The sequence below is a fragment of the Solanum tuberosum genome, unplaced genomic scaffold (assembly GCF_000226075.1).
Source record: "Solanum tuberosum cultivar DM 1-3 516 R44 unplaced genomic scaffold, SolTub_3.0 scf00012, whole genome shotgun sequence".
Classification (NCBI taxonomy): domain Eukaryota; kingdom Viridiplantae; phylum Streptophyta; class Magnoliopsida; order Solanales; family Solanaceae; genus Solanum; species Solanum tuberosum.
The window spans coordinates 1682219-1696144 of record NW_006238937.1 but is presented as its reverse complement, the minus strand read 5'-3'; the positions used below and the strand labels follow the sequence as shown (position 1 = coordinate 1696144).

The window sequence follows — 13926 nt, the reverse complement described above, 5'->3', positions numbered from 1 at the left end:
AGTAGTTTTGTTTTTATTTAAGAGATTAAACAATGTAGTGAATTTGATTGTCTAATTGAATCTTTATGTGGCCTTCTTCTGTAGTATGAGAATTGACAGTGTAGTCAATGAGAAAGCTGGTAGATCAGCAGGACTACACGGTGGTATGTGCTAACACAAAAACAGACTCAAGATCGCATATTGGACTGCTGACACTTATGCAACAATGGCTGTTGCTTCTATTTTATTTCGTGGAACTGATCATTCGTATTCCCATAAACTTCTCAATAAATCCAAATAGGTACTAATCCCATCCTCGTTGTCTAATCTTTATTCCACTTGGCCAAACTCCTAAATGTATCCTTATAGTGCTTTCTTGGTTTGTGACTCAGCTTTTCCAATTTGGCAATAGCCATAAATTAACGTAACTATGATGGAGAATGTCCATTCTATATTAATTTCTCAAATAGTCATTCATCTAATAGTTAGCACCCCTTCAAAGGCTGAATTGCTAATTATGAAAGTCGGAGTCTCATATTCTCTTTGTGAATAAAGAGTTATCTGATGGACTTTTCATTGTTGAAAAGGTAATGGATGTGCCAGATGTACAAGATGATAGCAGTTGAAGAAGTTGAAGAAATTATTGACAGTAGCATATGTTGTCATCTGCTTTGAGTCCTAAGTGTTAGATATTCGATAGTTAATCTTTCACTAGAGAAAGTTCAACTATTTCATTCTCAGATGTTCATCACCACATGTATTGCAGTTATTTAATTTCCCAACTCTTTTAAGTTTGTAAAAGTGAAGTGGGATCATATAAAATATCTTTATTTTGTATATGTTGCTATGATTCAATGACACTTATAACGTAATTAGTTCTATTTTCCTTTCAGTTTTCAGAAATCTTGTGAACGTTTTGGCCCTCTTCCTTTAATTGATTTTGCAAATACATGTACTCATTATTGTTTTATCTCAATCTCTTAGGTGTAAGATTCTATCAAGAAGAATTCAATGACGATACAAAAAGACTGTGAGTGAAATTGATGTACCCATCCTGCAATGACTTTACATATAATTTAATGATACCTCTGACATTGTTATTTTAGGGCTTGCAACTGTGCAATCAACGCTCTGTACAAATAGGTCATTGTTGGGCCCGTGCTCAGCATGGGCCTAAGCCCTCTCTTATATATATATAAGAGGCCAAGAGGCACACAACTCTGGGATGATGTGTCTACTTGAGCTGTGTGCTTCTAAGCCAAAAGTGGGACTCCTACTTTAAAAGATTAAGTATTCTTGCTGGTTTAATTATATTCTGTTGTATATTTAAAAATTACATAAAAATATACTATAAATTACAATAATTAACAACTTAAAATGTTTTGACATCTAATAAAATTCTACAAGCACACAACTCTTAAAAGTACATTATATATATTTAAAAATTACAATAATAAAAAAATTTAAAATATTCTAGTTTACATTTGAAAATTACGTAAAAAGTACTATAAATTTAATAACTTTAAAATATTTTTAAGAAGATATAAAAAATTGGTTGATTCTTGAAATTCTATGGGTGCAACATAAATTGAAACAAATGGAATAACATATATTATTTGAAAATTACGTAACATATACTATTAATCACAATAATTAATAATTTAAAATATTTTTTCAAAACAACATGTAAGAAAATTAATCAACTCTCCAAACTAGCGTTTGGCCTCAAGTTCTCAAATATTCTTGGCAAATCATATTTGAGTGAAGTTTTTGGTAAAGTTTCACCATGTATTCGGCCCCAAAGATTTTCAAAAATATGATTTATACCCATAAGTTCTAAAATTTATTAAAAATACCCATAAACTTATATTATCATTTTATAATGAATACGTTCCTTTAAAAAGTAACCTTATAATATAATTGTTAACAATCAACAATAACAAAATAACAATATAGGTAAGACAATACATTAATCGCATACTCAAACTTGTCACTGATTCAGTTATAATTATAACTCATTAAACAAAAAATGTTCCCTTTTTCTCAATTTTATCACTCAAATTAGAACTCAATTTTCTTGGAGGCGGTAATAACAAATATTAGTTGGAATTAATAAATAATTGATATATTTTTTTTAAAATATAAAAGTTTGAGGTAATTTTTGAATTTTTATTAGAACTTGACCGAAATACTAGCTTTTTTTTCTCAAGTTATATAACCAAACACCACTTCTCAAGTTTTCCCACAAGTTTTTCCCTAAGTATTATTAAAGCCAAACGAGTCCCAAATTTCATTTATGTAACATAAATATAAATTTGGAAGAAACGGAGTAATCACAAAAATATGTTGGTAAAGATTAATGAAGAGTTGAAGAGCACTAAGAAAAAAATGTGGGGAGAATGGAAAATGAGAAGATAATCTAAAAAAATGAAACGCCAAATAATGTGTGATTTGTTTATCACAAGTTTGATGCCCTGTCGAAATTACTGTCACGGATCTCCCGCTTCTCTCTTTCATTAAAAAAGTTCACTTTGCCAGCGCCTTATATAAATGAAGCTGATTGAGAAAATGATCATTTCTTTTTTCCTAGATAGATGTGCGTTTCTACCCATACACGTATTCATTCATAACAGTAACTTTTATCTCAATATATATACATAGAGAGAGAAAAAAGAAGAGAAGGGAAGAAAGACCATTCATCATCCATTGATCTGATGGAGAACCAAGTTGACATAGAGAATGATGGAGGGATGATTGAAGAAGAGAAATTTGATTTGGAGAGAAATTTTTCAACAATTTCAGAGAGTGGTAGTATAAGAGTGCCTTTGCTCAAATCGAAGAGCAGAGTCAACAATACCTCCCAAATCGCTATTGTTGGAGCCAATGTTTATCCCATTGAAAGCCTCGACTATGAGTATGGTTTTTGCTCTTTCTTAGATTACCCGATTCTATGTAGTCAACCTTGAAAATGAATACAAGTCGATCTGTACTGCTATAGTTGCTATTTCTGTCATTTTGCAGTCAAGCTAGCACAATACATGCTTTTTCTAGTACTAACTTTGTAACCATTGAACTTTTTACTTTTTGCAGTATTGTAGAAAATGACCTTTTCAAGCAAGACTGGAGATCTAGGAAAAAGGTTGAGATATTTCAATATATATTTCTCAAATGGACTCTTGTGCTCCTTATTGGATTGAGTACTGGACTTGTTGGTTTCTTTAATAACATAGGAGTGGAAAATATTGCTGGTTTCAAGCTTCTTCTCACTAGCAACTTAATGCTTGACGGAAAGTAAGTACAACTTCAACTTCAACTTCAACTTCAATGAACATACTCTACGCACTTTGTTCAATTTATTAAGTTATTTTAATTCCAGAGCAGGTATTTCCAGGCATTTGCTGCTTTTGCCGGTTGCAATGTGTTTTTTGCAACTTGTGCCGCAGCCCTCTGTGCATTTATTGCACCTGCAGCTGCAGGCTCTGGTATACCTGAAGTAAAAGCATATCTAAATGGTATCGATGCTCATTCCATTTTGGCTCCAAGTACATTACTTGTCAAGGTTGGTCTCTCAACTCCTTTTCCTTTCTTGTGTACGCCTTGTTGCTCCCCACATGGCCATATCTAAGAAGCACAATTCTATTGAATTAAACTTACAACAATAACAGTTATGATTTCAATTAAAAATATTTCATTCAGGGATAACTCAATATGTATTAACACTCAGATTTCATATGCTTTACTTGACAACCTCTCTACCTTCACAAGGTAAGGGGTAAGGCTGCATACACACCACCCTCCCCAGACCTCACTTGTGGGATTACACTAGGTATGTTGTAGTATTAATGTTCAGATAGCCATGCTTATTTTTGAGGACTCAGTCCAGTTCATCCTTGATTGTTTTTACCCTTACTATGGATATCAAATGAAGTAATTACTTTACAGAAAACTTGTACAGTAAAAAATATGTTGATTTATATTGTTTGGCGTGCTTTAGAAACCTTTAAAACATTGTTTGAATTGGTTTAGATACTTTTATTTAGTACGTCTGACATGGTAATCCATGCATGTTACCATTTCACTTGTTCAGTTTTTGGTTTGGTTTCTCAGACTGCCATGTTACATTGAATTCTGGAGGTCTAGTTTATCATTTGTTTTGCTGTATATCAACAGTCTGGCGTTCCCGTCACAGTCATCAATTACCACGAAACGATAAGTTATAAACTGAAGCAGTTAGCACCCTAGTTCACATTAAATGATTGTTAGGGTATATTTGTTTTTTCTTCTAATTCTATGGGTTGTGATTTATCTCACCTCCACAAAAACACTTATTCTGGCATATTGCATTCCACAGATCTTTGGATCCATTTTGGGCGTTTCTGCTGGATTTGTTGTTGGCAAGGAAGGACCCATGGTCCATACTGGTGCTTGCATAGCAAACTTACTTGGACAGGGGGGTTCCCGAAAGTATCATTTAACTTGGAAATGGCTAAAATACTTCAAAAACGACCGTGATCGTAGGGATTTGATCACTTGTGGTGCCGCTGCTGGTGTTGCAGCTGCTTTCCGTGCCCCAGTTGGAGGAGTTCTTTTTGCTCTTGAGGAAATAGCATCATGGTCTCTCTCTCTCTCTCTCACACACACACACAGAGTTCATGCACATAATAAACATGCCAAATCCTTGCCTGCATTCATAAAAAAGCTTGTATCTCAAAATGTTCAATTGTTCTATTTCATGTTGTAGGTGGCGAAGTGCTTTACTTTGGAGGACTTTCTTCACAACTGCCATCGTTGCTATGGTTCTCAGATCTCTCATACAATTCTGTCGCGGTGGGAACTGTGGACTATTTGGGCAAGGAGGTTTGATAATGTTTGATGTCAATTCAGGAGTATCTAATTACAACACAATAGATGTATTGGCACTTATCTTTATTGGAGTACTTGGAGGTCTTCTGGGAAGCCTTTATAACTATCTTGTCGACAAGGTCCTTCGAACTTACGCCGTCATTAATGAGTTAGTCTTTTAAACCTCTTTTGCCAATGATATATGTTTAGTTACTTTTCTCTCAGTTGTTAGCCATTAGAGGCATAGGTGTATGTTCAAATTCGATGAGTAACAATTTTGAGAAGTAGGCAAGGTTTTCCTAGAGCATGTATTACTTTTTCTTTTGATGATAGATTTGTATTTTTATTTTCTTTCATTTTCATATTGGATTTCCAGGTAGATGAATGTTACTGATCCATACTGATTATGTGGATAGCAGTGAAATTCATCAGGATATTTCATCAAAGCATGCATACATATTTCGAAAAGTTCATCTTAAATGGGTCCTTTACCTATTGCACTAAGATTTGTTTGATCAATGTTCTTCCCTTTCAAGTTATTTGGTACTTGTAAAAGATTGACTATGTATGTGTTGGTTTTATTTATTTATTTTGTGATGCCATCTCGATAGTAAATTACATGTGCTGTTCCACAAGTAGATTTTTCCTGGTGTGTAAACTGTGGTTGTACTCCAGTTATTTTCTTCGACTTATTCTTGGAAACAAAAGTAACAATTATGGTATTCTTTTTGCCTGGTTGTCCTTCAACTAATTTTTGGCAGTGAATTACAGGAGAGGTCCTGCTTTCAAGATCTTGCTTGTCATGAGTGTTTCTATCCTGACTTCTTGTTGCTCTTATGGCCTACCATGGTTTGCAGGGTGCATTCCATGTCCTGTAGGCTTGGAGGAAAAGTGCCCAACTATAGGTCGCTCTGGAAACTACAAGAATTTCCAGTGTCCAGCAGGGCATTACAATGATCTTGCATCACTCTTTCTGAACACCAATGATGATGCCATCCGCAATTTGTTTAGTTCAAATAATTCAAATGAATTTCACATCTCTACTCTTCTAATCTTCTTTGCTGGGGTATATTGCCTTGGCATTATAACATATGGAATTGCTATTCCTTCTGGACTCTTCATTCCTGTCATACTTGCTGGAGCCTCCTATGGGCGTATTTTTGGTAGAGCCTTGGGTTCGTTGTCCAATCTTAATGTTGGTCTGTTTTCGCTACTTGGTGCTGCCTCTTTCCTTGGTGGTACCATGAGAATGACAGTATCAATATGTGTCATACTCCTTGAGCTTACAAACAATCTACTAATGCTTCCATTGGTGATGCTTGTTCTCCTCATATCAAAAACTGTGGCTGATATTTTTAATAAGGGTGTCTATGACCAGATTGTGAAAATGAAAGGTTTGCCTTTCTTGGAAGCACATGCTGAACCATTTATGAGGAATTTGGTTGCTGGAGATGTCTGTTCTGGGCCATTATTGTCATTTTCAGGTGTGGAGAAGGTGGGGAACATAGTACATGCTTTGAAGTATACTAGGCATAATGGCTTTCCTGTGATTGATGAGCCACCTTTCTCAGAGACACCAGAGTTATGTGGGCTTGTTCTACGGTCACATTTACTTGTTTTGCTCAATGGAAAGAAATTCACGAAACAACGTGTATTGAGTGCCTCCAATATTTTGAGTAGGTTTCATGCATTTGATTTTGCCAAGCCAGGATCAGGTAAGGGGCTTAAATTTGAGGATCTCGTCATCACGGAAGAGGAGATGGAAATGTATATTGATCTCCATCCTATAACAAATACATCCCCATACACAGTAGTGGAGACCATGTCTCTGGCCAAAGCTGCAATCCTTTTCCGACAACTTGGTCTTAGACACTTATGTGTTGTCCCAAAGAAAACTGGGGTAAGTCCTCTTCTCCCCTCCCCCCCCTCTCCACCTCACCCTGTCACTTGTTTCTTTTGCCATTCTTATTCATTTTTTCAAAGTTTCTTTTATGATAACACTATTTACACATCGGTTTAGTACATAATGTGTAATGATCTGCATCACAAGTTGATGGGAAACTAGAATCTTTAGGCCCCCCATTTGCATGGATCGGAACTTCATTTAGTAAACTTTGATGGAGTAAAGATTTTCAAAACAATACTTATTCTGCATTCTACTATACAATAATGTCCTGAAAGTACAGCTATTCTAAATTTGCAGAGGGCTCCAATCGTCGGAATCTTAACAAGGCATGACTTCATGCATGAGCATATATCTAACCTCTACCCGCATCTTGTCCCCCACAAGTAGCCAGAGAAGTTTGCTCGTTCCATAGGCAAATAAGCAGCCTATTGTGCATTACTATTCCTTATTTCTATATTTCCAGAATCACTTTCATTGTAATTCTTTTGGTTTGATTTTTGTACAAACTACAAGTGCACAGATTTTCTCGTATCAAGCTTGTGGTCTTGCTTAGGGGTGGAAAATGGGTTGGTTGTGCTGAAGTTGCGGTTCAACTCAGATGGACCAATGTACAACCCTGTCCAAAGCTTGCTTGGGCTAAGATGAACTGAGTCATGATGGCTAAACTATGGGTCATAATCCAATCATTTCAATTTGATTTGTTTTTTTTTTCTTTCCTCTTAGAGATATTGCTCTCTTTGTCTCAATTTATGTGACACCGTTTATGAAAAAAAACTTTTAAAACTTGTGATCTAAAACAAGTTTTAACTTGTGGTTATATATAATTTCATGAAAGGTAAGGGGGTGATTATAAATTTGAATTGTTTCTAATTATGCAAAGATGATATTACTAAAAAGGCTAGGCGCCATGTAAATTGCGAAGTGAGTAATATATTTTGGGAAAATTAGCTAACTAGTCAAAATCATAAACATAATTATTAAAAACATCTACACTTTAAAATAATTATTAAAAATGTCAATATGTCAATATTTTACCAAATAAATTGTATCCTAGATTAGTTTCTAATTTATCTCACATTAAGCCCATATTTCAAGCCATCACGTTTTTCTCTCATTATTTTTCAAAAAAAATTCTCTCTCGTCTGTATTAAATTATATGTTTATAAGTATTCTCCTAAAATATATTCTATTTTCACTTCCCTTCAACCCGACTTTCTCTCTCAATTCATTATTTATTACTGCTTCTATTTCTTTCCAGGTTCTTTCTCCTCATCTTTTTTTCAAAATGGAAAAAAATCATACAAAGATATGTATCAGATTATCATTTCATCAGATAACTTCTTATTGGATTTATATTTATTGAGTTAACATCGTCACTTTTATGTATTTTTGTATTTCACTCCCCTTCAACCCCCACTTTTGTATGTTGTATATCAATTATTTGTACTCATGTAGTTTTATTTTCAACTTTTGATTAAACAAAATAAAAATTGTATTTTAAACTGGATTTTGTATTTCAAAAGTTGTATTTCAAAAATTGTATTTTAAAAGTCATTTCCTAATATAATTGTTCATCAAATTCATTATTAACTTTTATTTTTAACTTTTAATTTAAACAGAATTTGTATTCTAAACTGATTTGTATTCCAAATTCTTGTGTATTTCAAAAATTGTATTCTAAAAATTATTTTCTAACTGTTGAACAAATTTGTATTCCGATCAAATTTGTATTACAATCATTCAACATATAAAATCACAATATTTTAATATAGAATAGGGATTTCATTATCAAAATTGTATTCTAATCATTCAATACATAATATCATCAAATTTGTATTCCAAACTAATTTATATTCTGATTATTCAATATACAATATCACATCAATAAATTTGTATCTAAATTCAATTTCAAAAATCTACTCTCAACCTGCGTCACCACTAATTTTATATACAGTTTATTTTCAGTTTGAATTTAAAAAAAAAATAGCATGTTTGTTGTCCCCAATCACACATCAATCATTTACCCAAAATAATAAATTAATCATAAACAATAGCAATAAATCATTCCAAAGTTTGAAAGAATGGACCTTTAATAGTCAATTTCAATATATTCAACTCTGCGTCGAGTTAAAGCAGGGTAGCTTATAAAAAATCTCAAACGGAGTTCAAAAATTGAGTTAGAGTTACAAACGGAAATCGATAAAACGTAAACCACAAGGAGATGGGTTCTTTGGTTTCAGAGAAATGAACCAATGGTAGTTCAATTATTTCAATATTTTCTTTCCGAAAAAAACCGAATGAAATTTGAGAAACAATAGGGACAAAATTCGATATTGGACATTAGAGAAACAATGAAAGTGGAATCATTGTAGTTTTTTTTTTTTATTTTAAAATTGTAACGGATGAAAATTCAAGTGATATGTTCCTTTTTAAAAATGTTCTCTCCCTTGATTTTCTCTATTCTGTTATTGAATAATTGTATTCTTTCAAATTAAACAAATTAAAAATACATAATTAGATATATAACAAACTCAAATATTGACATTTTTAATAAATATTGAAAATGTAGCTAAGGGGTCCTATTAAATGTTAAAATATTGACATTTTGAAAATTTTCCATATATTTTCTTAATCAAATATCCACTAACAAGTCTTTAGAAATATTACTTCCTCTTGTTTCAATTTGTTTGTCTTATTTATTTTTTAGTTTAGTTCATTTTTAAAAGAATGACTTTGTTTTTGCCGACTTTTTATTTCTAACTTTTTGACATGACATGTTTAAGATTAATTTGGTCATTTCAAATGCTTCAATGTGAGCAGTTAAATAGTGTTTTCCCAGTTGTCACGTTAAAAAAAATACTTGAATTGTTTCTTTTGCTTTTGCTCTTTGCCCCTAAACACTGTGTCTGCCATTCTAATTTATTTGTTTTTAAGTTTTGTGGTCCATCTACATACCCTAATCATTGATGGAGCCAGAATTTTTAATAAAGGGGTTCAAAATTTGTAAAAAATAAACACATGAAGTACTCGAAAGGGGGTTCGACATCTACTATATATATCTAAAAAATTATTTTAATCATATATAATAATTTTTCGCCGAATGGAGTTCGAATGAACCCCCTAACTCTAAGGTGGCTCCGCCACTGCCCTTAATCATTCATTTTGTACTTCTTCGTTTTAATTTCCTTATCTTATTTTCCTTTTTAGCATGTTATATGTTTTAAAATCATGTAAATAATAGTAATAGTATAAATCACAATAATTAAAAAATTTAAATGTTAAAAAGCCATACATAGAAAGTAACAAATATTATTTGAAAATTATGTAAAAGGTACTATAAATTATTATAATTAACAACTTAAAATATTTAAAAGACATTAAAAAATTGATTGATTTTTGTAATTCTATACGTTCCACATAAATTAGGACAAAGAGAGTAATATATATTATTTGAAAATTATAAAAATTACTAAAAATCACAATAATTAACAACTTAAATATTTTTAAAACCATATAAAAATTTGGATAGCTTCACAAGTTCCATCCTATCACATAAATTAATTAAGACAAAGAAAATAATATATATTAGGACCCGTGCTGGCACTAGGTCCTACATCTTGGAGATCGGAACCAAAATAAGCCACAAAAACATAAAAGTGACCAAAATAAGCCACTACTTTTGTAAGTAACTAAAAATAGGCTTAGTGGAAGAAAAAATTCCACTTTATCTGATATTCTAAACGTTTTCCGTTAGTCTCATAACGTGTATGTTTTAATATATAACGGAACTATTTCCTACACTTTATAAAATGAAACTATTTCTTACACTTTATAAAGTGTAAGTTTTTCTTACACTTTGTAAAGTGGAACTTTTTATTCCACTTTATAAAGTGGAAGAAAATCTTCCACTTTATAAAAAGTTACTTTACCTTTTCACTTTCTTCTTCTCCCCTTTCACTTTCATGGCTTCCAAACTTCACTTTGAAGATTAACATAACAGTTGATGGTCCCAATCCGACGATTGAAGCAGCCCTACACTAAAAAATCAAAATCTTGAAAGATTGGAGTAGCACAACCCGACAACATAACAATCCGACCCTACAAATTATATAAATTAGGTATTTTTTTCCATCTCATATTTCATTACTTTAAAATGATGCTTTATACGGTATGCATTCAATTTCTAATTATTGAGTTAGAAAAAAGTCTTTAATTCGAAATAAACAAAATGAATTACATTGTTGGATTGGTATTGCAAACAAGAGAACATGTCATTAGCGAGAGACTAAATCCCTAGCTAACTTACAAAATTAGCTAACATCATTTTTGCTAGGAAAATGACCGTAGCAACCTTTTGTAGCTTACACTCTTAGCTAAAATTTTGCTAGGAAAAACGTTGTTAGCCTAGCTAATTTAGCTAGAATATTTTTTCTAAGAAACATATCCAAGCAAATAATTGCTAGGATTATTCCCTAGGTAACTTCATAGCAAACAACTCTCTTTTGCTTGGATATTTTTTAAGCTAACTAGATAGGTGGCGCTCGTGCCAGCACGGGCCCAACAGTAATAGTTGACGTAGTGGTGGGTGGCGCTCGTGCTAGCACGGGCCCAACAGTAATAGTTGACGTAGTGGTTATAGATACATAAAATGTATGTGAAGGAGCAAAGATGAAATATAAAGAAAATGTGTACGAATAAGAGGATCCAGTAGGCAACTGTCACGTATGCCATCTTTGTGTGTCTCTTTCTGTGTATCTCTCTGTGTAGATAATAGCCCTTCGTGTTTTAATGAAAAGGAAAAGAGAGCTTGACACCTCAATCATATTTAGGATCATCAGGATTATGGCTTGCACTTATTATAAAAGCTACCATTTTCCTGCGGATTTTAACTTTGAAATATCTCATAAGAGCAATAAATCTATTTAAAGAAAAAGTATCTGCAGTGTCTCATAATCCCAAATTGACAATTCTTCCATCCATATCCACATTAGCATTGAAATTGTCAAGCATAGTAGGAATATAATCCTTGGGAAGAATGCCCAAATAGATCACTGCTACTACTACAATAACATAATCAATATAATCCCACAAGTGAGGTCCGGAGAAAAAGTAGTTGGAAAAAAAGAAAAAGCATGTGAGAACTCCTATCTTCTTAAAATGTAACAATAACTACGACAAAATAAAACAATAATCGAAGTACAACAAATGTCAAATAATGACAGAATCAAAAAAGAAGAAATTACAAAATAGTTGAAATAACACTAAACTACGTAACTAACCTTTTAACCTAATTCGAGTTCTCCATAACCTGTTATCTAAGTTCATATGCTCGGTCAGCTAAAACTACGACATGTATCTAACCTGTGAAAAGCCAAAAATAATATCAGCTATTGAATCAGAAAGTACGAAATGGAAGCGAAAGGAAAGACGAAAAACACATTAAGATTCTCTTAGGATTACATGATTTAGATTCTAGCAAATGCAATTGTCATGATACCACTAACTATCAGGTAACAAGGGAAACAACGTAATCGCAACACCATTTGTGTGATATATAGGAGAGCATAGGTGAAAAGCAAAGCTGCTATAAGCATTGCACTGATATAATACTTTTTAAAGACATAAAACACCAAATCTATTTTTAAAAATAAAAACAAAAATTTAACTTGTTATAGATGAACCACTTGACCATCGATTGAACTACTTATGTATAATTACTGTAAAAAATGAACAAATAAAAGGCGGAGCCAGGATTAAAAATTTTCGACATCAAACCAGTGATCACAATTTAGAGTCCTTAACATTGGTCTCAATAGGATGTCAAAATTTGACATTAGAACGAACTTTACTTCTGCCGCTTGAAGGGGCTGGAACACCCTCTTGGCATCTGCATCACAAAGATACCAAGCCTGTTGAAGAATGGCAAATGAAAAGTAAAATTATTGAGTGTCGTCTTATTAGATAAACCAATTTGTTGTAAGAAGAAATAATAATTCAAAATTCAGAGAACCTTTTCAATGGTATAATAGTTATACAACTTCTCAGAGTACCGAGAGTCTGAACAATTAGTCAAAATGAGATACATCAAAATAAAAAATCAATGAGGATGTAAGCAACAGTACAATGTTATGCTATTTTACAAGTGATACATGTTTGGAGTACGAGTAGAGCAGAAATAAGAACTTATAACTTGAAATCTAATGTAAGTAATCTGTCTGTGAGATAGTGGATATGTAAATAAAACACAAGCTGCAAGATGGTATCAATAGTGTAATTTTCATGGATCTTATGTTCTGCAGAATCTGTTTTCATCTAACACGATGGCAATATCATTTGTCTTGTATGAGCAAGTAATTGGCTTATCACTTCGTTTGAGTCAGATGTTAGTCTGTAACCACTGTAAGAAGAAATAGTACTGAGTAATTAGGAAAAAAAAAGAAATTCAACTTGTGCGTGCAACTTTCAATTTGCATTATGCTCTAGGAAATATCTCTTTACCTCATCTCTAATCTTACATAGTAATACGTTAGCAAAGAAACTGTCAACTTGAGATCGAACTTCTAGTTCGTAAACTCTGCTTCATCCGAAGAGAGGAATCAATCTATATTTTCTGCTAGTCTTTTCCCCTTTTTAGTAATTAAAATCTAGCTCTTGCATCTTCATTCGATACGGGGAATGGTTGTACCTTGTGCATGCAACTTTCAATTGCATAATACTCTAGCAAAGATTCCTTTACCTCATCTCTAATCTTATATAGTAATATGTTTTAGCAAAGAAATTGCTACTGAAGAGAAAATCCTTACTTGTTAATCGGAAAGAAAATGTGTACTACCAAGAATAATGTTGTATCTTGTAGCTTTGGTTCCTTTCCTATTTTATATAATATAATAGACAGAAAAGTGCGACAGTAAGCACAACTATACATTCTCCAACAACATTTTGTACGAAGAAGTTTTTAGCAGGCACCAAATATCAGACGAATGAGTTGCTAGCCCACTTCCTTCTTTGAATATCTAGCCCAACTACGGGGCCTTCATCCACCGTGGAGGAGAGCCCCACGACGATTATAGAGGATGTCGTTCCGACAGTTAATGAGGATCCCGATGTGATACAGGTTTATGTTATTTATTTATTTTAAAATATTTACATTAGTTATTAATGCTTTGATTTTATATTAAATTAACTTTTAATTATTTTTT

The 13926-nt window shown here is 32.7% G+C and overlaps 1 protein-coding gene across 1 annotated transcript; it reads left to right on the top strand.

Moving 5' to 3' along the window:
* The first annotated feature begins 2695 nt into the window (after positions 1-2695).
* Positions 2696-7581, top strand: LOC102601090 (chloride channel protein CLC-c-like). The gene is given in 7 exon segments (NM_001288211.1): positions 2696-2893; positions 3070-3270; positions 3361-3538; positions 4331-4593; positions 4721-4990; positions 5593-6721; positions 7025-7581. Coding segments are annotated over 7 exon segments (2295 nt in total). The 5' UTR covers positions 2696-2729; the 3' UTR covers positions 7115-7581.
* Positions 7582-13926: the final 6345 nt, after the last annotated feature.